We start from the raw sequence: 23,810 nt of genomic DNA, 5'->3' as shown, positions 1-23,810 counted from the left end.
GCGGGGTTAGAGCTCGAGGTGAGCACCCTTCCTTCTCTCTCTCTCTCTCTCTTGTCTTGACAATGAGCCGGCTCCGAGGGCTTGCCACCTTGGCCGCCACCGGCGCGGCTGGAACGGCAAAGCGGCCGGCACCGCTCCAGGGCGTTCGTGTGCTGGAGCTGGGCCAGCTGATTGCGGGCCCGTTCTGCGGTCAGCTGCTCGCCCACTTTGGCGCCGACGTCATCAAGGTGGAGCCGCCGGGCGCTGGCGATCCGTTGCGGGTCTGGCGCGAGCTCGATACCGAGACCGACGGCGGGTCGCCCTGGTTCCGCAGCCTGAACCGGAACAAGCGCTCCATCGAGCTCGACCTCCGCACCGAGAGCGGCCGCCGCGTAGCGCGTCGACTGGCGCAGTCGAGCGACGTCCTCATCGAAAACTTCAAGCCGGGCACCCTCGAAAAGTGGGCCATGGGTCCCGACGACCTGTACGGGGCTAACCCTGACCTGGTGTTTACGCGCATCTCTGGCTACGGGCAAACCGGGCCGATGAGCAACGTCGGTGGCTTTGCGGCCGTCTGCGAGGGCTTCGGCGGCTTCCGCTACGTCAATGGCTTCCCCGACGCAGATGGCAAGCTCGCCGGTGCGCCTGTGAGACCGAACCTGAGCATCGGAGACAGTCTGGCGGGCACCAATGCGGCTCTTGGCACTGTGCTGGCCTTACTGGCACGCGGCAAGATGCAGGGCGCAGGAAAAGGCCAGAGAACAGGGCAGACAGTCGATGTGGCCAGTGAGTCCCTCCCTGCCTCTCTCTCATATGTTAGAATCCTGTGCCGACTGACTTGTGACTTGCTTCTATCCTTAGTCTACGAGTCTATTTTGAACATGATGGAGGGCGTCATTCCCGCCTACGATCGAACAGGCTCCATCCGAGGCCCGAGCGGCGCCGGCGTGACGGGCATCGTGCCCACGACGGCATTCAAGACGCGCGACGAGGCAAAGTACGTCATCATTGGCGGCAACAACGACAGCATCTACGTCCGCCTCATGGACAAGATTGGGCGGGGCGATCTCACAGGGCCAGGCTACGCAAATAACAAGGACCGCGTCGCCCGTCAGCAGGAAATCGAGCAGGCGATCGAGGCCTGGACGAGCAAGCACACCGTCGACGAGGTCCTGGCCGCCATGAGTGGGTGTCAATTTCCGCCTTTCTATTTCAATTCACAATCCATCTCAGACGCTGAGCACTTCCTGTCTGACCTCTTCTTCCCCTACAGATGAGGCGAGGGTGCCTTGCGGACCCATCAACTCGGTCAAGGACATTGTCGAGAACGAACACGTGATTGCGCGGGGCATGGTCGAGGACGTCCCCGTCCGCTCAAAGAAGGTCGACAAGGAGTGGTCCATCAAGATGTGAGCTCTCTCTCTTATATTGAGCGTCGAAAGTACTTTCTGCTGATCTATAGGATTCCTGCGCACCCCAGGCCCGGTCTCTCGCCCGTGCTGGAGTTTGGTGGGAGGACTCGGTGGGCGGGCCCGGATCTGGGCGAGCACACAATCGAGGTGCTGCAAAACGACCTGGGTCTCGATGCTGCCGAGATCCAGGCACTTCGGGACGAGGGCGTCATTGGTGATGCGCCGTCTCCCTCATAGTGAAGAGAAGAGAACCAAAAAGATGTTTTGCATGGCGTAGAAATACATTGCAGTGCTCTTCAACATTACTCTGAACCAATCTTGACAATGAAGCAGGCCGAGACGGGTTTGTGGTCCGAGAGCAGGACCTCGGGAGCGCTCTCGTAAGAGACTGGCCTGACTTCTGATGATGATGATGATGATGATGATGACGATGACCTGCACCGCCACAGGATCCGGTCGGTCCACGCTGGCTTGCGCTTCTTTTCGCTCGTGTCGTACTCGTCGGTGCCTCTGTCGAACTTGTACGTGGGCGCAAAGGCGATGGGCTGCTCCTGGAAGCCTTCGAAGCAGCTCTTGGCGCTCATTTCGCTCCTCAGCTCGTCGAAACGGAGGAGGGCACCTTCGAACATGCGCTTCCGAATCAGGCGCTTGATCTCGCCAATGGGCAGCTCCAGGCGGAAGTTGAGGTCGCCAGCCCAGAAGACAACGTCATGGTCAAAGATGGTCGCTTCTTCGTTCAAGACGGGGTCTGCTGCTGCTGCTGCTGCTGCTGCTGCTGCTTCGGCATCCAGCGACGCTTGCAGCTGAGCTTGCAGGAGCGTCGCCGCGTCTGGCTCAGCCATCGTCAAGTCCAGCGCATTCCTCTCTCTCCCTACGTGCTTCTTTGCCACTTGCTCCTTTGTCGAGGCAGGATCCTCCGCCGCTTGGTGCGCCTTGCTGCTCTCGTCGCTATCGCCGCCGTCGTCGTCGTCGTCGTCGAGCGCATACGTGAAGCTCAGCCTCCTCACAATCTCGCCATAGTCCCACCGCCGCCGCTCGCGCGCCTCGCCACCCTCAAACGCCGAGAGGTGGCTGGCGACGAAGCACAGCGACGTGCCATCGACCTCAAAGCGCGCAGCGACGGCGCCCTTGTTGGCCGCCCAGCCACCGAGACCGACGCCGAGCGAGGTGAGGGCGACGTGCGAGAGGCGCGGCAGGAGCTCCCTGCGCACATAGACAAAGAGGAGGATGCCCACGAGCTGCCGCGCCGCCACCCTCTCGTATTCGCCGGCCCGCCGCGCAAGCACGCCACGCACGGCACCGTCCCAGGCTTCCTGCACGTGCGGCGTCCAGTAGACGTACGACAGGCTCGAGGCATCGGCTTCCTGGAGCGAGACGACGAGGATGTCCGGCTCGTCCTCGGGGTGCAGCCAGGCGCCGAGAGGCGTGGCGGCCGTGGGTGCCTGGCCATTGACGTTGAAGGTGCCAATGGTGATCTTGACCTCGTCGGCCGCGGGCGACGGCGCCCTCTGCCTCGGTCCTGCTGATGCTGGCGATGCTGGCAAGGAGGAGGAGGAAGGGGGCGTGGGGAACAGGGCAGACTGCGTGAAGCGCGAGAAGATGGGCGCAGAGGCAGCGCCGTCGGTGGAGTTGTGTTTGTAGTCGTCGACATAGTGCCGAAGCCAGTCATGCGAGAGCTCATCCGAGTGGTCCTCTTTAGGTCGTGGCAGGAGGGCACAGCCGATGAGCATCGTGGGGAGGGAAGGAGAATGGCAAAAGGCAGACTCACCAGCGACCTCAACCGAGGCGCGAAGAACGGACAGAAGGTCCTTGATGTTTTGCCTGTTTCTCCACGCAACATGAGATCTCCTTTCTACCAAAGTTCATATAGGAGTATGAGCAGGTAACTCACGCATCGTCTGAAGATGCCACGACGGCCTTGCCGCCGAGCAGGAGCGTCAAGCGAAGCCTGCTGCTGGTTCCGAGCTCACTCAGCGCAGGCGACATGCCCACGTCCTCGATTGCAGCACCGCCGGCCGAGCTATTCTCCTTGCCGTCGTCTAAAGCAGCCTGGGCAATCGAGCAGCGAAAGTCCTTGAGCTGAGGAATGATCGCTCAGCAAAGGAAAGAATAGGAGAATCTGCGCATTCATCATGGGTAAGACACCCACCACGGGCAGCGCATCAACAACCTTTGCCTTGCTCTGGTCCTTTCTCCTCCGCTTCAGCACGAGCAGCGCCGTCTCTTCGAAGCCCTTGTCGACATTGGCAACGACGGCCAGGATCCAGCTGGATGCGTCGGCGGTGTCTGCCGCTGGTGCTACGCCGTCCAGCGCAGTGACTTCGACGTCCACCGCTATCTTGACGTGGTCATGCTGGCTTCGAAGCACGTCTGCCAACGGGGAATATGGGTCCATCAAGCTGTGAAGAAGGTCAGAAGCACAAAGGTCGATGCATGATCATCTCCACATTTGCACCAACGACTGCAGACGCCTGTCACGCGAGGATTTCTCCGGAAAAAGACCAATGACTGCCACAAGGGTAATCTTTTTAGAGAATCAGTGAGGAAGGATTTGACACGGTTCAATGGGGCGAGCTTATGTATGTAAGTCAGAGAGACGTCTAGAGAGGCTTTGCTGCCCGAGCGCCCCAGCCACTCCCGCTCGTCACTCCGGCGTTGGTGCCCGTGAGCTTGGGAGGCTTCGTCGGAGGAGGGTTGTCGAACGGGTTAGCGCCAGATGCAGGCGGAGGTGGCAGAGCGTGGGCTCGAGGGGCGCGAGGAGGCGGGAAGTCGTCTGAGCACTTTGTCCTGTCCATCTGGGAGCCAGCTCCCGAAGTCGACGCACCTGCCCGCGCGCCCCAGCCAGAGTCGCCCGAGGCCAATTTGTTCGTCCCGGTGAGGCGAGGGGGATGGGAGGGTGGTGGGCAGTCGAAGTCACTATAGAGGACAGGGGCAGGAGGGACCACGGCGACCTTTTGCGCGCCGACAGACAAGCCCTGAGTCTGGTCTGCAGGTAAACGAGCGCCGACAGACAAGCTCTGAGTCGGGCCTGCAGGTAGAATCATTGAGCGCTGCGCCCGGAATGTGCAAGATCCCTAGACTTACTTTGATCCTTTTGGCTCAATGCCTTCCTTTGTTTCTGGCCGAAACTTGGGGCTGGGCCGTCGTGGACACCGATGTGTCCATCAATGAGCTCATTTATCATGGTCTTCCAATCCTTCTTTATGGGTTTCTTGGCCGGGCCCGATGGCGACGATGGTGCTAGGGCTTCAGACGAGCGGGTGGCCCACTTGCTGTCCAAGGACGAGGGCTCAGAAGGGGTCGGGTTGAGGTCGTGACGAATGCCGGTGTCGACACTTGACTTGATGGTGTCGACCTCTGCGATATCAACGCTGATCGTGCCACTACTGGAGTTTCGTGTCTTGGACAACTGAATACTCTCCAAGAGGCTGAGCAGCCTGTCCCTCTCTTGGGGGTCCTTGCACATCGAGTGCGCGACGAGAAGGTCGCTTTGCAGATCCGTCTCTGTCATTGCTTGCTGCCTCGACATTCGTTGAAGCTGCAAACCCAGTGACTGATGACCTAGGAAGGGCTGAGGGACAGGATTGTAGATTGCAGGCGATGTAGCGAGACCAGTCGTCGTCGAAGGCCAAGGGTGAAAAGAAGGCACGTCGGTGCGTGTTACCGTGATGGACGGGCGGTTCATTCCTCTTCGTGGTCCCGATAGGCCGACCAGAGACTTTCTCTTCTGTTCGGGGCTTGGTGGTGGCGTAAAAGGATTGTTGATAGCGTATTCGAGGGGATTGCCGGGAAATTGATCGGCCTTCTGAGGTGGCGGTGCCCACTTGCTCGCAGCTTTCGACGAAACCGCACTCGTTTCTGCACTTGAGCTTGACAATTTCGCCCATCGGCTCGCCGCGGACGATTTGTCGATAGAAGTAGCGCCTGAAGCTTTGTCAGTTACGGGCACACGAGCCAATTGTCGTTTGTTGCTGTCTTGCCTCTCGGCTATCGTGGTGTCCTGCTTACCCTCGCTTGATGGTGCACTAAGCTCGAGGCCCTCAAGGCGGCGAGTGAGATCGACTTCATCGAGCTCCTCAGGCTGGTGCTCTGGTGGCGAGCGGGACTCGGGCGTGCCAAAGCTGGATGGAGAAGAACCACCGTGACTTGGGGGCGTGGATTCGGCAAGAGGCGCGCGAGCGACGCCGGGGTCGCCATCGCTGTCAGAGTCTTCGAGCCTGAGGTGGGAGACATCGAGCTCCGAGTCATCGTCGCTGGATTCGACAAAGGTTTCTCGTGTCTTTATGCAATAGTTGCAGGTTACTGGTTTGTCATTGAGGGTCTTGCGCGCCGCGAGTGGAAAAGACTTGTATAAGGACCTGGTCACGCCGCATTTGCTGCATTGTCGCTTCTGCCTCATTTGCTCCTCGTGCTCCTTACAAGCGCACTCGCCGCAGGTGATGGCGTACTCGGCGGTGGCCTCGCCGTGGAGCTTGACGTGCTTCCTGTAGAGGAAGTCCAGCTTCCTGATCTTGTCTCGATTGTACGCATCCCGTGGCTTGATCTGAAAACCTGATCAGCCTTCGAAAAAGGCAGTCACGACGGAAGACTGTCATCTCACCTTCTCGCATTTCTGGCAAACAAGTTCGGAATTGCTGTTCGTGGTTCCTTGAAGTAGTGAGCGACTGGGCAAAGAGAGACAAGAGACGAATGCTACTCACAAGGGCTTGTTCTTGGGCAGTGTGCCGGTAGTGTTGCCCGAGGCGGGATTTTTTGACTTGTCTGGTGGCGCCTTGGACGATGGCGCTTTGGACGACGTCATGGTGGCGTTTCGAGCCCTCGAAAGGGGGGTGAGCCTTTCAACAGGACCTTTTGATGGTGGAGAATAGGAGGAGGAAGAGAGAGATGAAGGAAGCTGAAAGGATGCAGGGGAAAGGGGCGAAGGATACTGAGGGGAGGGCGCTTGTTCATGGGTGGGAAAGAGCGCGGACGGGAAAGGGCCAGGAATGTCGGGCCTCGCACATCCACGCAGTCCCTCGCTGTGTGGCCTCGAGTCGAAGCGAAGGCGAGCAGCAGAAGGTCCACCGAGTTGTCGCGGGCGGTCGAAGCGGTCGTGAACGTGCGGCCGCCCCTTGCCTCGTTCTCGCATTTGGGCCTGATGAGGGGGGCCAAAAAAAGCAGCCAACGGAATTCCTACTCGGCCTGGCACGCAGCACGCTTGTGAGCCATCACCGAATGCTGCGAGCCGCCGACCGTTGTGATCGAAATTGAGTGACTACAGAAAGACTCGGGCGGGCTCAGGCGCTCCGTCCTTCTGTCTGCTCTGTGTGCGTGTACCTGTCGTGGCCCCGCACGTCTTTGCAACCTCAATGTTTCCTCACCAGCGTGAATGTCGGTGACCGCGTTGGCAGGCTGTGCTATGCAGACTCCACTAATGTTCAGTACATGAACTTGGCTGGGAAGAATGGGGCGGTTGTGCGGCCTGTGCGAGATATGCCTCGGTGTTGGTCTGCCTCGTCGGTGTCTTCGCGTGACGGAAAAATTAGAGCTGTGACAAAAGCGATGTGTTCCACGCCACGCGAGTGCACCGCACGAAGGAAATCTCAGCACTGCTGTGCGTCACGCTTTGTTCGTCGTTCAGCAACAACAAACAACGACAGGGAAAGGCAGCCTTGAACATCGGCGCGACACCGACACGATCCGCCAGCAATCTCAGCACCCTCGTCAAGGTCATCAGCGTGCCTGTGTAGCTCAAGATGGCGTCGAAAATTTTCGAGATTGCGCTGAAGAGTGAGTGGAAGAACGGGAAGAACGAACAGCTATTAGGAGGGGAGGTTGCTCATCTGCAAAGCTAGTCCCGGACACCATCAAGGGCTTCCGCAAGGATCGCATGTCGACGCTTCGGCCGTTGTCTGAGTTCTTTGACCACCAGCGAATCAGCAGACCGCAGGACCTCAATGAGGCGACGCAGGTGAGTAGGAACCAATGGCGTCTCACTCTTCCAGAAGCTCAGCCAGCTGATTGCTCCTCATTCCACCACCTTCCCTTTTCTTTCTCTCCCCAGCGTATCACATACAACACGAGACATTTCTCGGGCAACTACATGATCATCATTGTTGCCCTTGCCGTCTATGGTCTGTGAGTCTCTTGCTCTAGTACCTGCCCTGTCCTTGGACTTCTTGGAGAGAGAGAAGCTCAAAGTTCTTCTCATTGTGTCACAACAGCCTCACGAATGGCCTCCTCCTAATCGCTTCTGGCTTCCTCGTCGGCGGCTTCATCCTCATCAACAAGTACGCGGCCGAGCCGATGCAGGTGGGGGATCACACCATCACCCAAAAGCATCTCTACATGGGTCTCTTCATCATCGGTCTGCCCATGCTCTGGTGGTCCAACCCCTTTTCCCTCTTCTTCTGGCTCGTCGGCTCCTCCATGATCCTCGTCCTAGGCCATGCCAGCTTCATCGAACCGCCAGTCTCGAGCGAGTACACGGGGGTGGAGCAGGTATAGACGAGAGGCTCACGATGGACCGTCCTCTTCTCACTCCGGCTGGTCCTTCAAGAGGGGCAAACGTGCAATATGATGAAGCAATGACATTGAAGACTAGTGGTGGTTCTGCTACTGCTACTTGTGTTTACGGACGCTGCCAGCCTTGCCGGCCCTGCCAAAGGTGCTCTTTCCCTCGAAGCCCGGCCTCGCCTTTGTCCCCTTTTTACCGCCGCCACCCTTGGCTCCGCCCGTCTTCTTCGACTTCTTGCCCCTGTCCTTTTTGCTCGCAATATTCTCCTGCCGCTTCTTCTGCCGGGCTGCCTGCTGGTCTCGCTGCTCCTTTTCGCGGTCCTGCCACGCCTTTCGACTCTTGTCCTTGACCTTGTCGCGCTTCTTTGCTGCCTTTTTCAGCAGCGCCTCGTCGTCGCGGATCTTGACGCCCTGCGCGGCGGCCTCGGCCTTGCTCCACCGCTCCCTCTCCTTGCGCTCCTTGGCCTCGTCGCCGTCCTGGTCGCCGCCCGCCTTCTCGGCACGCTTCTCCTCTTTGCGCTTGCGTGCCTCGAGCATAGCCAGGGCCACCTTGGGGTCCGACGGCAGCGCATGTCGACTCTTTGCCTTGTCCAGCGAGCCAAAGTCGAGTGCGGAAAATGCAAGGTCGCCCTGCTGCTTTGCTGCGCCCGTGCTGCTCACACCCTGGCTGCCCTTGCCTGACGGATCATTGACGAGAAGCGCCGGTGCTCGGTTGTTGAGCGCCCGCTTGTCGGCATCGGTGCCGTTGGTGGCGGCTCCATTCGCCTGCTGCTTGCCCTGCTTCTTGTTCTGGCCCATGGCGGCGGCTCGGATGGCCTCTTTGCGTGCCCTTCGCCGATTGTCGCGCATCTCGCCCCGCTTCCTCCTTCGCTCCTCAAGCAGCTCGTCGCGCGTCGACGCCACCGACGCATCCTCGTCCTCCCACTGGTCGCCCTCCTCTCCACCAGTCCCATCGACATCGTCCTTTCTGCCGCCAAGTGGTATGTTGTTTGACGACGTCAGGCCAGGGGCTCGCCGCTTGGCTTGCAGATCAAAGATTCTCGCCTGCAGTCTCGCTCGGAGGTCTGACACCGTCGATGCTGGCTTCACGCTTCCATTGAGCACGGGCGCTGCCCTTGCTTTGTTGAGCGTCCGGTCTCCGTCCTCTTCGCTGCTCTCCTCTTCCTCCTCTTCCTCCTCTTCCTCCCCATCAGTATCGCCCGCCTGAAGATCCCCCGCGCCGATATCGAGCCCTTCCATGTCATCGTCGTCGTCATCATCATCATCATCCTCCTCCACCCTCGCTGCCTTTGCCTTTGCTCGCTCCATCTGGATCTGGTCCACCGTCTTGAGGTTGTCCGGATCGAGCTTGGCCCGCTTGGCCTCCTTCGCCTTTGACTTTCGCTGCGCCGCCTCGATTTCCTTGTCCTTTTTGCGCTTGTTCTTTTGGAAACGCGCATTGATGCCCGCCTCGGCGTCCTCCTCGCGGCCCTCGTCCTCTTCGACGAGGTAGAACTTGGGTGGGATCAGCTTGAGGAGGCTAGTGAATGCGGCATCGTGCTCTGTCAGTGAGGCCTGTAGGCAGTGCAAAGGAAGTCAGCGACGGAAACGCTGGGCGACAAATATAGAGCAGAGTGGGCAATGGGTCCACTCACCAGCAGCGGGTCCGAGGAAGAGGTGGAAGCCTGTGCTTGGCCCGGGCCAGCTGCGGCCATCGCCGTTGCTTTTCCGTTGGTTCCGGCAGCTCTTGATGATGCGGCGCCGTTCGTCAACGACGACCGCCTTCCTTTACCAGCAGCCATGGCTCTTGATCGCTCGCTCGAGAACAGAGAGAGCTGGCTAGAAGAGGCGCGCGCAGGGAGCAGTAAGCAACAAGCAGCAGGACGAAAAGCGAAAAATTTCAATGTCGGCCGAAGGCCGTCCAGAAATTTCCTAGCCTCCTCCATCTTGTTTCTTCCTGCCCATTTTTTTTTTTTGGATATTTTTTTTTCTGTTTTGGAACGGGAGCAAGCAAGCGTCAAGACCAAGTGCGAGGACGTGATCTCGAGGATCAGTTGAGAGAGAGAAGAGGGAAAGATGGCGACAGTGATACCCCCGCGAAGCCGGAAGCGGGTAAGGCTCGACAAGGAGAGAGAGGCGAGGGAGCTCGAGGAGCTTGCGTCGGCAGGCAAGCTCAATCCGTCGTCGCAGACGCTCGTTGTCCAGTTCCAGTCGGGCCAGGATGGCAGCAGCCTCGGCCCACCAATCTCGCTCCCGGCCCAAACGGGGCAGCGGGAGCTCAATGCCATCGTCAACCAGCTCCGAAGAGAGATCCGAAAAGAGAAGAGGAAGAAGCGGACGCGAGAGGAGAAGGAGCAGGAGGGCGAGGATGATGACGATGATGATGATGACGAGGACCTGCCCTTTGCCTTTCACGTCTCTGTCGGGGGCTCGGGCGAGGGAGGATCAGCGGTCAATGCCGCCACGAGACTGGCCATCAGTAAGAGTCTGGACGAAGACGTGCTCAATGCGGCGGCGGCCAAGAAGCTCGGTCTGAGCGAGGAAGACACGCTGCGCATCGTCTTTGAGCCCCAGGCCGTCTTCCGAGTGCGGCCAGTCCGGAGATGCTCATCTACCTTGTCGGGTGAGTAGATTTCTATGCCCCTTCACCTCGAGTTGCAGCCTCACCAGCTGATGAAATCGTCCTTCGCTTCCCTTGTACATTGCAGGACATGCCTCGCCGATTCTCTGCTCCGTCTTTAGCCCCACGTCGCAGCTCCTAGTCACTGGCTCGGGTGACAAGACGGCGCGCATGTGGGATCTGACATCAGAACTGCCACTTCAGACGCTGTCCGGGCACAAGGGATGGGTCTTGTGTGCAGAGTGGGAAGGAAGAGAACGGAAGCTGGCTACCGGCGACAAGGAAGGCGAGGTCCGGATATGGGATGCCATCGATGCTAGCGAGGGAAAGGTGGGCAAGCGTGCGTGGGGACCACGAACAGGCAAGCAGGTCGACGAGGAGCGAGCAGCAGCGGCGGCGGCTGAAGCAGAGGCGGGGGGAGAAGAGCCAGAAAGCCTGGCGCGGCTAAAGGCGAAGGAGAAGCGCGCGCTACGGTATGCAGCCCCGACGAGCCACCTTCTTCGAGGACATACCAAGTGGATCACATCGCTGGCATGGGAGCCGATCCATCTCAACCCTACCTCTCCACGCCTGGCGTCGTCGTCAAAAGACGGCACTGTGCGGGTCTGGAATGTGTCGAGACGGATATGCGAATACGCGCTAGGAGGGCATACGGCCAGCGTCAATGTCGTGCGGTGGGGCGGAGATGGTCTCCTCTACACAGCCTCGTCTGACCGATGCGTCAAGGTGTGGGACGCAAAGGATGGCAAGCTCGTCCGGACGTTGCAAGATCATGCGCACTGGGTCAACACCCTCGCCCTCAGCACTGATCACGTCCTCCGGACCGGTCCCTTTGACCACCACGGCCGTGTCTTGGACAGCCTCCCGGGCGAAGGAGGGCAGGGTGATCAGAACGAGGAAGCATTCGATCAAGCTGCTCAAAAGGCCGCGCTGAAACGATACAAGGAAGCCACATCGCACGGTAAGAAGCCTGAAGTAGCCATCTCGGGCTCTGATGACCACACGCTCTTCCTCTGGCCTCCTCAATCGGCCACGGCCACTCTCGAGCCATCCGTGGCGTCTCCAAAGAAGCCACTGGCGAGACTGACGGGCCACCAGAAAACCGTCAACCACGTCGCCTTTTCCCCCGACGGCAACCTCGTCGCCAGCGCGAGCTTCGACAGCAGCGTCAAGCTCTGGCATGGCCGCACTGGCAAATTTGTCGCCTCGCTGCGTGGGCATGTGTCGAGCGTGTACCGGCTCGCATGGAGTGCAGACAGCCGCATCATCGTCAGCGCCAGCAAGGACAGCACCATCAAGCTGTGGGACCTCAAGACGTTCAAGGTCCGTCTTTCCCATCTGTTCTCTCTTCTTTCCCTTTACGAATGTGACTGACTCTCTGCTTCTTCCAGATGCGTCAAGATCTCCCAGGCCACGAAGACGAAGTGTACTGCGTCGACTTTGCCGGCGACAAAGTGGCCAGCGGCGGCCGAGACAAGGTACTCAAGATCTGGCGCAATTGATCATCTTTTTCTTTCTCATGGAAGATGTCATTGATAGAGCGTGTGTGTGAATGTGTGAATGTGCGACACAAGTCAAGACGTGATTAGATGAGATGAGACGAGACGAGACGAGACGAGACGAGACGGAGGGATTTTGAGAATAGTCTGAGTCGAAGGGGCGAAGAGCAGAATACATGCAGTTAAGAAGGGTGTCTCGCTTCGTAAGTGGTGTCGCGTGTTGGTGGGCGGTGTTGGCCATCTAGTACCTAAGACCTAGGGGTGGAAAGGGTCAGCTCCGTAGAGATGCAGGGCAGATCAGATTCAGTGACGCACATCTTGTAGTCCATCTTGGACCGCATTGCTGCCTTGCCTGTGCTCTCGTATTCAATGGTGATGTCCAGATCCCGGTTGTTTCTCGCGTTGGGCGCGCAGCTCAGCCGTCCCTTGATCTCGTCGCCGACCGACAGCGTCAGCATCTCCGGCACGTAGAAGACGGTCTGCTTCCAGTGAGTGTAGCGCGAGTGCGGTCCCGTCGAGAACTTGACGGGCTTGTGGCACGCCTCAAAAGAGATATCGAACCAGCCCAGGAAGGCGTGGACGTCTGTGGTGTGTGTCAGCTTACATTTTCTCTCGCAGAGTGGGCTCGATGGTCTGAAGCGAAAGCTCACAATCGTTGCGTGTGGCTTTGAGCGCAAAGTCAGAGACAAAGGTGAGGTCCTCCTTCTTGATCGTCAGCAAGTCCAGGTGCTTGACGAGGGCGGGGTCGCAAACGACGCTCTTCAGTTCGACGGTGTCGACGAGGGGCTCGCGCAGGGCGATGTCCTTGATGCAGCTGTAGTCAAAGCCGTAGACGTCGTCCCAGAATCCAATCTTCTCCTCCTTGTACTCTTGGTCCTCAATGGCACTCATGTACAACGAGGCGGAGTCGGGCATCATGATTCCTCCGGGCGCCTGTGCACGACGATCAGGGTTGGCCAGGCGGCTCGAGGAGCGCAGAGATGCACATTTTTACTACTCACCAGGTACTTGTCCCTCGCAAGGAGGACAGTGTCGAGCATGCTCTCGTACAGCAAAAAGTAGCCCATCCATTCGCTGATGATGATGTCAACCTTTTCGCCAGGCGCCAGGCCAAGGTCAACCTCTTCGAGCTTGCCCTTGACAAGGTGAATGACTGTTTCGGCAATGCGGGGAGGTAAGCAATCCCTCTCAAATCTAAGCGATCTGTGAAATCACTCACCATCAGAGAAGCCGTTTGCCTCGACGATGATCTTTGCCTGGGTGATGATGTTGCTCATGTCGACACCGATGACCTTCTTTGCGCCTGCTTTGGCCGCAAACATGCAAAGGATACCAGTGCCGCATCCCACGTCGAGCACCGTCTTATCCTTGAAGAGAGCCGGATTGTTCTGGATCGCGTTGCGGTACGAAAGAGTCCTGACCTCATCTTTGAGCATTTCCTGTGCGCATTGTGATCGGTGGTAAGACTCAGGACGTCGGAGACGCAGAGGAGCAAGCAAGGACGTCTCACCTCGTGGATGCCAAAATGCGCGTAGGAATCGGCGTAGCTATTCATCGCGCCAGTCAGCCACTAGGCACAAATTCCAAGCCGACACAAGCCGACAGGTGGTCACTCACTAGTCCCTCGAGGTCATCTCTTCGCCGCCATTGGCAGGCGCCGCCTCGGGTGCAGCTGATGTCGACGCCATCTCAGACCAAGTCTTAATGAGAAGAAAAAGAATTTGGACACCGTCGTTCTTGTTCGCGGAATTTTTTCAAAAATTGAGGCGACACGTGAGCCAAGCGAGGAGCTGTCAAGATCTTCTTCCCTCTAGCCTCCAACTGTCAGTGAGCTGCTAGCCTCTTCCTCCGTCTGTGATCATCCTATCGGTCGATTGGCGCAATTACAGAAAATGAAACGAAAAGCAATCTTGTTTTTTGGTCTTCTACTACTGCTGCTGCTACCATACAACACCTCCAGCTCTGTCGAGGTTCATCTCTGTTCTCCTCCGCTATTTTCTCCCACACCACTTTCGCACTCGTTTACCCTCCTTCTACAACGAGTCAGCTAACCACCCCTTGTCCCACCGGAAATGAAAGGCCATCAGCCCATGAGGTCGCCAAGGGCGGCCATTTCTGAGCCACCGCCCTCGCGCATGCCGATTTCAAAGTATGAGTAGATGATGGTGACGGCGAGAAGGATACCGGTGCCCGAGCCAAGAGCACCCATGAGGTCGGCTGCGACGGACAGGGCACCAATCGTCGCACCGCCAAAGGCAGCGGCGGTAGGAATGACGCGCTTCAGCTCCTTGTACATCGATGCCTCGCGGTGGCCAGCCATGACCATCTGGTTGTCTTTGAGTTGCTTGGCGACGTCGCGGGGGCCTGAGCCAGAGACCTCGATCCAGGTCTTGGAGAAGAGGGCGCAGGCGGTGAGAGTGAAGGCAATGTAGACGGCTGTGTGAACCGGATCCCGAACAACTTCCTTGAGTGTGTGCGGAGGGCTCATGTAGTAGGAAACGCCGCTGATGGCGTGCAGCTGAGGGCTGTCTTCGAGCGGCTCCCACACGCCCAAGAGTCGAACGAAAAGGTTTGTGGGGAAGCGCGTGGCGAGCATCTGCGAGATGATGAAGACGTTAGAGGTGAGGGCCGACTCGAGCATGATGGGCATGTTGGACGTGTAGAAGAGCTTGACGGGGTACGTGCCACGCTGGCCTCGGAATCGGTTCGACTTGACGGGAATCTCGATTCGGAAGCCTTGAAGGTAGATGACGACGAGGAAGACGACGAGAGTTGCCACCAGGTTCATCACATTGGGCAGACGCTCGCGGTAGAAGGCCTCCTTGAGAGCTCGCGTCTTATCGTTCCAGGTGAACAGGAGGTGGAAGAGGGCGACAAGGGCACCCTCGAACTCCGGCCCGCGACCGGTGTTGATCGTCGTGGGCGAGAAGGCCTTCCACACAATCGATTCGCAGATGTTGGTGGCAATGAAGAGCGAAATTCCCGAACCAAGACCGTATCCCTTTTGCAAGAGCTCGTCGAGGAGAATGACGATGAGACCAGCAACGACGAGCTGAAGGATTAGGAGCAAGCATACACCGGCGCCGAGATCCTTTGGCTGGCCATAGAGCCCCGTCAAAACGTACACGGTAGCTTGCCCAAGAGAGATGATGAGGGCAAACACTAAAAGTGGGATGAAGACTGAGTGAGCGCGTGCAACCTCCTTATCTTCCTCCTGGCCGACTCACGCTTCTGTGCACCACCGAAGAGGGCTCTGTCCTCCTTGAGGCTGAAGTCAACCTCGACTAGGTTGGCTCCAGCAAGGAGCTGCATGATCATGCCCGAGGTGACGATGGGTGAGATTCCCAGCTCCATGAGCGTACCTCTGTTTGACGCCAGGATGACACGCATCCAGTAGAGGGGGTCTGACGAGTCAGACGACATGATGCCGTACAGGGGAATCTGCGAGGCGACAAGAAAGATGGCCAGCACGATGGCTGTCCACGCCATCCTCGATTGGAAAGGCACTGTTTCCGTGATCAAACCATCAGTGCGAGCCCTTGCACAGGACGGTAATGCAAGATAACCCACCCTTGCGCTCGGGCGCCGAGACCTCGGGGAGGACCGACATAAATGGTCGCACCAGCGACAAGAAACGGACTTTGGGATTCAGGTTCAGCATTGCATTCTCCATAGCATTCTTCATAGATCTCGACAGATGTAGGTGTGTCACTCACATCCGCTGCTCATCGTTGCGTTGCCTCTTGGGTCTGGTGGGTAAGTGAGGAGCGTTCGAGATCTTCCACGTCTTCTTTCGCAACGCCTTCTCTCTCCGGCCAGCGGTCAGACAGCTCGCTCACGTGGGATGAAGCGGCTTAGGTAATCAAATCTTCTCTACCTCCAAGAATTTAGCTTCGGGCCTTCTCGCAGGACTGCTGCTGCTGTTGCTGCCATTGCTGTTGTTGCTTCAAGACGGGAAGGGGCATGAGGATCAGGCTTCTGGCGACACGACTACTTTTGCACTCCACGACACGCTCGCTGCCCCACTTCAATCGTCGTCCCTTGGCATTTCCGAGGATGGCGTCCGCTCACTTCACTTCGACGTCCACGTCGCGTCGTGAGGAGCCCGCCGCGCCGCAGGTGACGGAGCTTCCCGACTCGATCATCCTCTCCGGCCTCTCCGTACGGCTGCTTGTCGGCGTCGATGGTTGGGAACGCGTGCAGCCTCAGCCGGTGTCCATCGACGTTCGCGTCCACACCGATGTCTCGCAGGCCGGGCAGTCGGATCATTTGCCATATAGCATTCACTACGGCATCCTCACAAAGGAATTGGAGAAGCACTGCGCCGGTGCCAGGTATCGCAGCCTCGAGGCCCTGGCAGAGGGTCTGGCCAAGGTGTGCATCTTTGTCTGCAAGGCACCCCGAGTCACATTGAAAGTGGAGAAGCCGAGGTCGCTCCTTCACGCCCGCTCGGCCGGTGTGCAAATCACGCGCACGGCCCAAGACTTTATCAAGCCGTCGTCGTCGTCGTCGGAGCAAGCCTGGCCCGAGACGCCCTCAGCAGACATGCTCAACTCGCTGCGGCTCAGTCCGCAGTCCCACTGGGCCACCAAGGACGTCGTCCTGGTTAATGACCTCGAGATCAGTACCATCCTTGGCGTCAATCCGTGGGAGCGGGTGGACAAGCAGATTGTGCGCATCAATCTCGTGGTCTTTTCTGGTCTTGAGAGGCTGCGTCAGGCCTCTCTGCTCTCTGCCAAGCCGGGCCGGGCCGTCCCCGCCCCTCCTGTGGATGTCGTCACCCGGCCTCAGAATTACCGGACGATTGTGCGAAGCATCACGGCGCACGTCGAGAACAGCAACTACAAGACAGTCGAAAGCCTGGCCACGTCGATTGCTATGGTGGCCATTGGCGAGAACCGAGTTGAGCGGATCAAAGTCAGGGTTGATAAGCCGAGTGCCATCATGTTCGCGGAGTGCGCCGGGGTAGAGGTGGAGCGCGACAGGGACTTCTTTGAGAAGCAGTCGGTGGCATCCGGCAGAGCTTCGTCCACCTCTGTTCAGACATCAGTCCCTCGTAGTACACAGTCAGCAGCAAAGCCAAACGGTTTCGCGCTTCCCATCGAGCGCGAAGAGCCCCACTTGAAGGACGGCGAATGGCACGTCGTGGCTATCGCACTTGGCTCCAACCTCGGCGATCGATTTGCCAATCTCGAGAATGCTGTCAGGCTGCTGTCCGAAAACGAAAACTGCAAGCTGGTGGACACAAGCTTCCTCTATGAGACGACACCGATGTACTACGAGGACCAGCCCAAGTTTCTCAATGCAGCTTGTCGGATCGCAACAAGACTGACACCTCACCAGCTCCTCGCTCTCACTCAGTCCATCGAGACTCAACTCGGAAGGGACAAGCGCGGCGTGCCTCTCAAAGGACCGCGTATGGTCGACCTCGACATTCTCTTCTACGATCGCCTCGAGCTGTCGACGAGCGACCTCACGCTTCCTCATCCGGGCATTCCCGAGCGCGACTTTGTCCTGCGGCCCCTTTGCGACATCCTACCCGACTACAGGCACCCTCAAAATTCTCGCACAGTGAGCCAGCTTCTCTCGATTCTCACCCACTCCGAAGGCTACGTGGCAAGCGATACAAGAAGGGTCATGAATGTGCCCGCGTCACGAGCAATGACATGGAGCTGGGGCGAGCGCACGCTCATCATGGGCGTCATCAATGCGACTCCCGACTCCTTTTCCGACGGAGGAGACAATCTGTCGGCGCAGGCTGCTGTTCAAACGGCACTGTCCATGGTCGAGGAAGGTGCAGACATGCTCGACGTGGGGGGAATGAGCACCTCGCCTGCCGCCCCGGAGGTGTCGGCCAAGGAAGAGGAGGATCGTGTGGTGCCTGTCATTGCGGCGATCCGAGCCGCGGGCATTACGGTACCTGTAAGCATTGACACATTTCGTGCGTCGGTGGCAGAGGCAGCCATCTCGGCGGGTGCCAACATCATCAATGACGTTTCGGCTGGTCTTCGAGATGCGAAGATCTTTGATGTGGCCCGCAACAGAGCGGTGCCCATCGTGCTCATGCACATGCGTGGCGACAGTCAGACAATGACGAGCGCTGCAAACACGTCCTACCACGAGAGCGATGTTGTGGGAGGGGTAAAGAGAGAGCTAGAGGCACGCATGGAGGCGGCGCTCCGAGCCGGCGTTCGAAGGTGGAACGTCATCTTGGACCCTGGCATTGGATTCGCAAAAGACAAGGACGGCAACGTCGAGCTTCTCCGTGGTCTCCACGGTTTCACCTCTGGCCACATTCAGTCGGGGTCACGAGCCTCTAGTCCTCCTCCCCCTGCTCCAGTCTCGCTGCCAAGCGAAGACGCGGTGGTAGGAAGGGAAGGAAGAGAAGGAGAAGGGGAACAGCAAAGCTCGCCTTCGGCCCTGGACCTGGCGCCGCACGCCTCACTGGCTCACCTTCCCATGCTACTAGGTGTCAGTCGCAAGCGGTTCGTGGGCACCCTGACGGGACGAAAGGAGCCGAAGGACAGAATCTACGGGACAGCTGCAGCTTGTACAGCGGGCATCTTGGCCGGCGTCGACATTCTGAGAGTCCATGACGTCGGTCAGATGTGTGATGTAGCCAAGGTGGCCGATGCCATTGCCAGGAGGCGAAACTAGACAAGGTGATGAGTCAGCAGTGCTCGTCGATGGCAGACGTGCCCTATCTGTGAATCTCGCCCAGGCTGGTGGCCCGGCGCACGAACCACTCAGCCGACGAGTCCCTGGGGTAGTAACTAGCTACTCTCGTGATAGTAGTGTTCATTCGTGACAGTCGGGCAATTTGATATCTATGCATAAATCTCGGCCCCATTCGCATAATTGAGTCAGGCGCAAGCAGTAATCAAGCGTTATCATAGCGTAGAGTAGTAGTGTGGTAGTAGTAGTAGCTTTACCACCGGCCCGTCGCGTCATGCCTGCAGTCAGAGTAGTAGTACTAGCGAGATTCGACTCGACATCTTGCATCATGCCCGATATGGGCTTTTACCGGCCAGAACACCCGAATCGATTTAAATTTAAAAATGTGGATCGGAGCCGATGGGAAAACTGAAAAATAAAAATAAAAAATAAAAAATAAAAAATAGCGGAGATCGATTAAGCGTCTGGACATGGTGGCTGCTTATGAGCTAGCCTAGGCCGATTGTCAAGAGGGACAGAGATTGTAAGAGACTGAGCGAGACCGAGAGAGACTTAGAGAGACTGAGAGACTGAGAGAGACTGAGAGAGACTAAAAAAAAAGAGAACGCGCGCGGAAGTTTTGCCCCGAGGTTCATGAACAACGTACCACTGGCCCGAGATCCCGACGCGCCCTTCTCCAGTGTCTCCGAATTGATGGCTTCGGCTCGTCCGAACCAGACTTCACGGAGGATCTAGACCGGCAAGAGACGGACAAAACGCAGCAATTTTAGTGTTGTAGTGCGAGTGTGGTTTTTTTAACCTTAGCAGAATCGCGATAGTGTGGTTGGTGATGCGACACGCACTACTGCCTCCGTGCGCTTGGAAAGAGGGAAAGCGCTTAGACCAGATTTGTGCCTTTTTGTTTTCCCTCCTGATGTTCTCCCGTTCTTCTGCTCCATCTCCTACGAGTGCGCGCGCGCGCGCGCGCTCTTTCGACTAAGGCCGAACGGAGGAGAATTAAATTTTATGGGAAAGGGAAGGTTGTGATTTCACATTCACACAAAAAGAGAAAAAAAAATAGGCATCAGACCACGACGATCTGCACCGAAGCCGCGTCCGGACTGCTGCGCTTCGCACTGCTGGCGTGCGATCTCTACTCTTTCCTGTCAGGCAAGGTAAAGGCTGAGAGGAGGCCGGCAGCCGATCGGAGACAAGACAGGCGCGGCGAGCGGCTCGACACGCTACGGACCACGCGCCACCTGCCCGCTGTTTTGTCCTGCATTGCCGGGTAAAAGAATGGCCAGGTAGACGACAACTCTCTCTCACTCCTCGCTTCCCCACCTCCTCGACCGGGTCGAGCGCATCGAGCGCATCCTCGTCCTACGCGTACGTCGACAGCTTGGTGCTGCACAGCACAGCATGTACTCCTCCTCGTCTGCGTATCAACAGCATGGCGGCCCGCCCGGCCATGGTCTTGGCCACGGCTCCTATCGCTTGACGCCCTATTCTACGCCATCGGCTGCTCAGCCTCTCCCGCTCCGTTCTCCTGCTGGAGGGCACGCGCAGCTGCCGCTACCGCCGCCCTACCTGCCCGCGCCCCGTCTGCCCCCCTCACCCTACTTTTACCCGCACTCGGCCACCACCGCCATCACAAATCACCACCACCACCATCATCATCACAACAACAACAACGACAACTACAACAATCTGGCCTCGCCCTCCTCGCAAGGCTGGCCGCCCGCCGCCGAGCAGCGATACCATGGCGAGCCATCGCGCAGAATGCCTGGCTACCTGTCTTCCCATCGTGGCACGGACCCGTATTTGGACCGCGAGGTCGTCGATCGCCGAGAGTTTGACGTGCGCTACGAGGACGAAGGCGCACTACTTGTTGATGTCGGAGAGGCCGCAGGAGCCGATGCAGACGAAGGCCACGGCAAGATCAAGCGAAAGCGCATTCAACAGGCTTGCAAAAATTGCAGCCTCAAAAGAGTCAAGGTGCGTTGATTTGTTTGGTCCTTCACGCTCTCTCTCTTCTGTCTCTCTCTCCCTGTGTCTATGCGCAACCTGGCCTTGACTAACAGTCCTGCCTTCGTGTACATACAGTGCGATGGGAGTAGACCGTGCTCTACCTGTGTCAAGAACAACGATGAATGCACTTATGGACAGCCAAAGAAGAGGTGAGCGTTTTCTTTGTTCTACAGGGTTGCCCTTTTTCCAGCTCACACGACGATCGTCACTTCCCAGAGGACCGCCAAAAGGCACCACGAGGGGTGGAAGACGCAGCGGCTTGACTAAGTCGGCGTCCTTGTCAGAGAGAGACCGGATGTTTCTCGGAGACAGCTATCGTGCCTATGAAGCCGATGCCGACCCACCTCCGTCGCCGGGAAGCGTAGTAGCTTCGGCCGGCCTCTTGGCTCTTCAAGGTCGACATCCCGTCGCTGATCCCGATGACGCCTCAAATCGCCGCAGGGCCGTTTCGGGAAGCTACCACGAAGGACAAAAGCGGCTGTCATCTCCTCGTCAGACTGGGTCCCCTCCCTCGTCCTTGTCTTCGTCCTCCTCGGGGTACCCTGATGCACTGAAGAGGGCCCCAAAGCTCACACGAAAGCGTGCCTCATCGGAGTGGGAGAGATTCTATAGCAACGGCAGGTGGTCGGAGGATCGCATGGGAAGCAAGCCAACTCCCTTTTTGCAGCGGCACCGCGTCTATGAACCACGTCAGGAGCATCGGGATGAGCCAGAGCTCGAGCACGGCTACGAGCACAAACACGAACACGAGCTTGAACCGCCGTCGCAATGGCATTTGGCCCAGCACAAACCACGCTCGACCACAATGCACAGTGACGGGTCGCTAGACAAGACCTCCGTCTCGCAAGCAGCACCCCATGCTCGCTACTCTCCCGCCAAGATTCGTGGCATCGCAGACTCTGCTGATGCCGCTATCACATCCATGTACAGAATGGCGGCTTCCAACAGCTCTGACGAGACTGGCGAAATTGGTCTAACGACACCCGTCATACCGGAACGGATACAAGTCCGCCTCTTTGCCATCTACTGGTCCACCATCGCTTACCATTGGCCCATGCTCTACAAACCCGCGTTTCCCAGGGTCGACGGCGTGCCTGTCATGAAGGAAGAAGACCACCCGCTCCTCTTCAATGCCATGCTGGCCATTGCTGCCTCGACGTGGGACAAGGTGTCTGATGAGGATGCCGACGACGGCGAGAACACCTTCTCAAGCAAGCAGCTCAGTGCCATTTTTCTCTTTCGGGCCAAGTACCAGTGAGTCTGACTTGCACGTTTCCTCTCCCCTCGAACATCGTCCAGCTAATGACTGACTCGTGTCTCGTAGCCTATTCCGTGCCGACAACAAACCCTCTCTCGAGGCAATTGCGGCGCTCATCTTCATGTCGCTCCTCGAATACGGCAACGGACCTCTGGTCCAGTCTGCCCACTACTGCTGGTCTGCCTGCCGCATGGCCCTCGACATGGGTCTGCACCGCAACAGCCACGGCCAGCTGACGCATGCAGAGGATCAATCGAGGAGGAGAGTCTTTTGGCTCATCTTTACCCTCGATAAGGGTATCGCCGTTCAGCTGGGGAGAACCACGGTGCTGAGGGACGCAGAGATTGATTGTCCCACGCCCAACGTAGACGAGGACGACGAGTGGCAGACGTGGCAGGACTCCGATCAGAATGCATACAAGAAGCAGAGTGCCTCGTCTGCTGTCGCCATCACAGGTCGTCCCGTGAGGTCAAGCACCTTCTTGCTCATGGGTGTCAAGATGGGTCGCATCCTAGAAGCCATCATTGCCCATTACACTGTCATCAAAGAGAAGCTTGATCCTGAACAGCGACGGCCCTGGCAGGAAACGGTGCTTGCGCTCCACAACCGCGTCGTCGATTGGGAGGAAAGCCTCGAGGATTCACTGCGCTGGCGTCCGGGCGAGCCGCAGCTGCCGCACATCTTCAACATGCAGCTCTGGAGCAAGACATTCTACCTCCTCGTCCATCGCAAGTACATTGGCATTAACTCGCCAGGTGCCGCTCCTGGGATGCCCAATTCTCACCACGAATGCTCCAAGGCCGTTGAAGCCATTGTCGACATCATCGCCACGTACGAGAAGCAGTACGGGCTTCGCAACCTTGTCCCCGGCTTCATCTTTTGCATCTTTATGGCTACAACGGTCATCCTTGCAAACACAACGTCGCCGGAGCCCTCTGTGAGGCAGCACGCTCAAGGTCAGCTCGACAAGTGCATCTCTTGGCTCGAGAGCATATCCGAGACATGGACTTCTGCTTCCCACCACTTAGCCATCATTGAAAAACTGCGATCGGGTATCCTTGGCGACACGAACAAGCGCCCATTGTCAAAGCAAGGGGAACAAAGCGGTACAGAGCAAGGGTCCGCTTCAAGCAACGACGGGAAAGAAGCCATCACGCCTCCGTCGAACGATTATGTCAACGGAAAGGTCGAGGCGGCAGGCTTCAACGGCGATATGAAGGAAGATGAGGTCCACAGGGTGGCAAAAGGCTTTCCTCCGAAGTCTTCTGACGACCGCGCTGCCGGCCTCGACACCGCAAAACATCTTGAGATGAGCTTGGCTGGTGCGGCCTCCTCGGAAGGACACGATGTCGTCAATACTACCGGCCCAGTGGTTCCTTTCGCCAATTCCACCTCACCGATAGCCGCGACCGCTGAAGATGATGCGGCCCTGCTCGAGAACTTCTGGAGGACGATGCCGCTGGGCGAGGACCTTTCGCGGTGGAACGACTTTACCGACAGCTTTGTGCGGCGGAATACGTCGGGAACCCACTCGACACTGTCCTCTGCAGCACCTCTCAGTGTCTTTGGGAGGCCTGTCACGCCACAGAATTCATCTCGCGAGCCAAATTGAGCTCTTCGATCACCTCCCTCGACCTCCTACTCCTCTCCACCACTCTGCTTGCCTCGTTCTCTGTCATTGAAAGCTCCTGTTCAACATCACTCACTCTGCTTGTAAAATAGTGAAATGAATATTTTGGGTTTTGTGCTGATAATATGAACACGTGGACTGTCAGAATTCCGTCAGTGACTGATAATTTTCGTCCAATTTTGGACTCGGAGAAAGAAGGCGAGAAGAAGTGACTCAAACCAAGTGACAAGCAACGACGAAGACGACGAGTGGGCAA

The 23,810-nt window shown here is 57.9% G+C and overlaps 10 protein-coding genes across 10 annotated transcripts; 5 read left to right on the top strand and 5 right to left on the bottom strand.

The window, feature by feature from the left end:
- The first annotated feature begins 42 nt into the window (after nucleotides 1-42).
- On the top strand, nucleotides 43-1,699 carry FA10DRAFT_252512 (CoA-transferase family III). The gene is made up of 4 exons (XM_025519655.1): nucleotides 43-765; nucleotides 841-1,164; nucleotides 1,253-1,388; nucleotides 1,460-1,699. The coding sequence occupies exons 1-4, from the start codon at nucleotides 63-65 to the stop codon at nucleotides 1,626-1,628; spliced, it is 1,332 nt and encodes a 443-aa protein (XP_025378056.1). The 5' UTR covers nucleotides 43-62; the 3' UTR covers nucleotides 1,629-1,699.
- Nucleotides 1,645-3,809, bottom strand: FA10DRAFT_267289 (DNase I-like protein). The gene is made up of 4 exons (XM_025521851.1): nucleotides 3,541-3,809; nucleotides 3,283-3,470; nucleotides 3,160-3,212; nucleotides 1,645-3,084 (listed from the first exon to the last, which is right to left on the bottom strand). The coding sequence occupies exons 1-4, from the start codon at nucleotides 3,784-3,786 to the stop codon at nucleotides 1,694-1,696; spliced, it is 1,878 nt and encodes a 625-aa protein (XP_025378055.1). The 5' UTR covers nucleotides 3,787-3,809; the 3' UTR covers nucleotides 1,645-1,693.
- A 36-nt stretch (nucleotides 3,810-3,845) lies between these two features.
- Nucleotides 3,846-6,885, bottom strand: FA10DRAFT_302050 (hypothetical protein). The gene is made up of 4 exons (XM_025525055.1): nucleotides 6,092-6,885; nucleotides 5,992-6,025; nucleotides 4,476-5,934; nucleotides 3,846-4,419 (listed from the first exon to the last, which is right to left on the bottom strand). The coding sequence occupies exons 1-4, from the start codon at nucleotides 6,517-6,519 to the stop codon at nucleotides 3,992-3,994; spliced, it is 2,349 nt and encodes a 782-aa protein (XP_025378054.1). The 5' UTR covers nucleotides 6,520-6,885; the 3' UTR covers nucleotides 3,846-3,991.
- A 241-nt stretch (nucleotides 6,886-7,126) lies between these two features.
- FA10DRAFT_302049 (prenylated rab acceptor PRA1) lies at nucleotides 7,127-7,877 on the top strand (the record flags this gene model as incomplete). Its single annotated transcript, XM_025525054.1, has 4 exons — nucleotides 7,127-7,160; nucleotides 7,226-7,341; nucleotides 7,435-7,508; nucleotides 7,595-7,877. The coding sequence occupies 4 exons, from the start codon at nucleotides 7,127-7,129 to the stop codon at nucleotides 7,875-7,877; spliced, it is 507 nt and encodes a 168-aa protein (XP_025378053.1).
- Nucleotides 7,878-8,609: 732 nt separating this feature from the next.
- FA10DRAFT_125727 (hypothetical protein) lies at nucleotides 8,610-9,770 on the bottom strand. Its single transcript, XM_025517950.1, has 3 exons — nucleotides 9,521-9,770; nucleotides 8,931-9,440; nucleotides 8,610-8,853 (listed from the first exon to the last, which is right to left on the bottom strand). The coding sequence occupies exons 1-3, from the start codon at nucleotides 9,665-9,667 to the stop codon at nucleotides 8,761-8,763; spliced, it is 750 nt and encodes a 249-aa protein (XP_025378052.1). The 5' UTR covers nucleotides 9,668-9,770; the 3' UTR covers nucleotides 8,610-8,760.
- A 77-nt stretch (nucleotides 9,771-9,847) lies between these two features.
- On the top strand, nucleotides 9,848-12,008 carry FA10DRAFT_302047 (putative RSA4-WD-repeat protein). Its single transcript, XM_025525053.1, has 3 exons — nucleotides 9,848-10,488; nucleotides 10,574-11,808; nucleotides 11,877-12,008. Exons 1-3 carry the CDS (start codon nucleotides 9,942-9,944, stop codon nucleotides 11,985-11,987), a joined length of 1,893 nt encoding a protein of 630 aa, XP_025378051.1. The 5' UTR covers nucleotides 9,848-9,941; the 3' UTR covers nucleotides 11,988-12,008.
- Nucleotides 12,009-12,090: 82 nt separating this feature from the next.
- Nucleotides 12,091-13,693, bottom strand: FA10DRAFT_252504 (S-adenosyl-L-methionine-dependent methyltransferase). Its single transcript, XM_025519654.1, has 7 exons — nucleotides 13,602-13,693; nucleotides 13,495-13,531; nucleotides 13,204-13,423; nucleotides 12,986-13,137; nucleotides 12,635-12,917; nucleotides 12,300-12,567; nucleotides 12,091-12,239 (listed from the first exon to the last, which is right to left on the bottom strand). The coding sequence occupies exons 1-7, from the start codon at nucleotides 13,670-13,672 to the stop codon at nucleotides 12,233-12,235; spliced, it is 1,038 nt and encodes a 345-aa protein (XP_025378050.1). The 5' UTR covers nucleotides 13,673-13,693; the 3' UTR covers nucleotides 12,091-12,232.
- Nucleotides 13,694-13,943: 250 nt separating this feature from the next.
- On the bottom strand, nucleotides 13,944-15,725 carry FA10DRAFT_279871 (putative endoplasmic reticulum insertion protein SEC61). The gene is made up of 4 exons (XM_025523577.1): nucleotides 15,701-15,725; nucleotides 15,555-15,623; nucleotides 15,212-15,490; nucleotides 13,944-15,146 (listed from the first exon to the last, which is right to left on the bottom strand). Exons 1-4 carry the CDS (start codon nucleotides 15,711-15,713, stop codon nucleotides 14,068-14,070), a joined length of 1,440 nt encoding a protein of 479 aa, XP_025378049.1. The 5' UTR covers nucleotides 15,714-15,725; the 3' UTR covers nucleotides 13,944-14,067.
- Nucleotides 15,726-15,908: 183 nt separating this feature from the next.
- Nucleotides 15,909-19,025, top strand: FA10DRAFT_267283 (Dihydropteroate synthase). Its single transcript, XM_025521850.1, has one exon. It carries the CDS (start codon nucleotides 16,041-16,043, stop codon nucleotides 18,639-18,641), a length of 2,601 nt encoding a protein of 866 aa, XP_025378048.1. The 5' UTR covers nucleotides 15,909-16,040; the 3' UTR covers nucleotides 18,642-19,025.
- A 602-nt stretch (nucleotides 19,026-19,627) lies between these two features.
- Nucleotides 19,628-23,674, top strand: FA10DRAFT_267282 (hypothetical protein). Its single transcript, XM_025521849.1, has 4 exons — nucleotides 19,628-20,633; nucleotides 20,742-20,815; nucleotides 20,883-21,920; nucleotides 21,991-23,674. The coding sequence occupies exons 1-4, from the start codon at nucleotides 20,058-20,060 to the stop codon at nucleotides 23,534-23,536; spliced, it is 3,234 nt and encodes a 1,077-aa protein (XP_025378047.1). The 5' UTR covers nucleotides 19,628-20,057; the 3' UTR covers nucleotides 23,537-23,674.
- The last annotated feature ends 136 nt before the right edge of the window (nucleotides 23,675-23,810 follow it).

The sequence above is a fragment of the Acaromyces ingoldii genome, assembly GCF_003144295.1.
Source record: "Acaromyces ingoldii strain MCA 4198 unplaced genomic scaffold FA10scaffold_3, whole genome shotgun sequence".
Lineage (NCBI taxonomy): Eukaryota > Fungi > Basidiomycota > Exobasidiomycetes > Exobasidiales > Cryptobasidiaceae > Acaromyces > Acaromyces ingoldii.
This window is presented reverse-complemented; position numbering and strand designations above follow the sequence as displayed.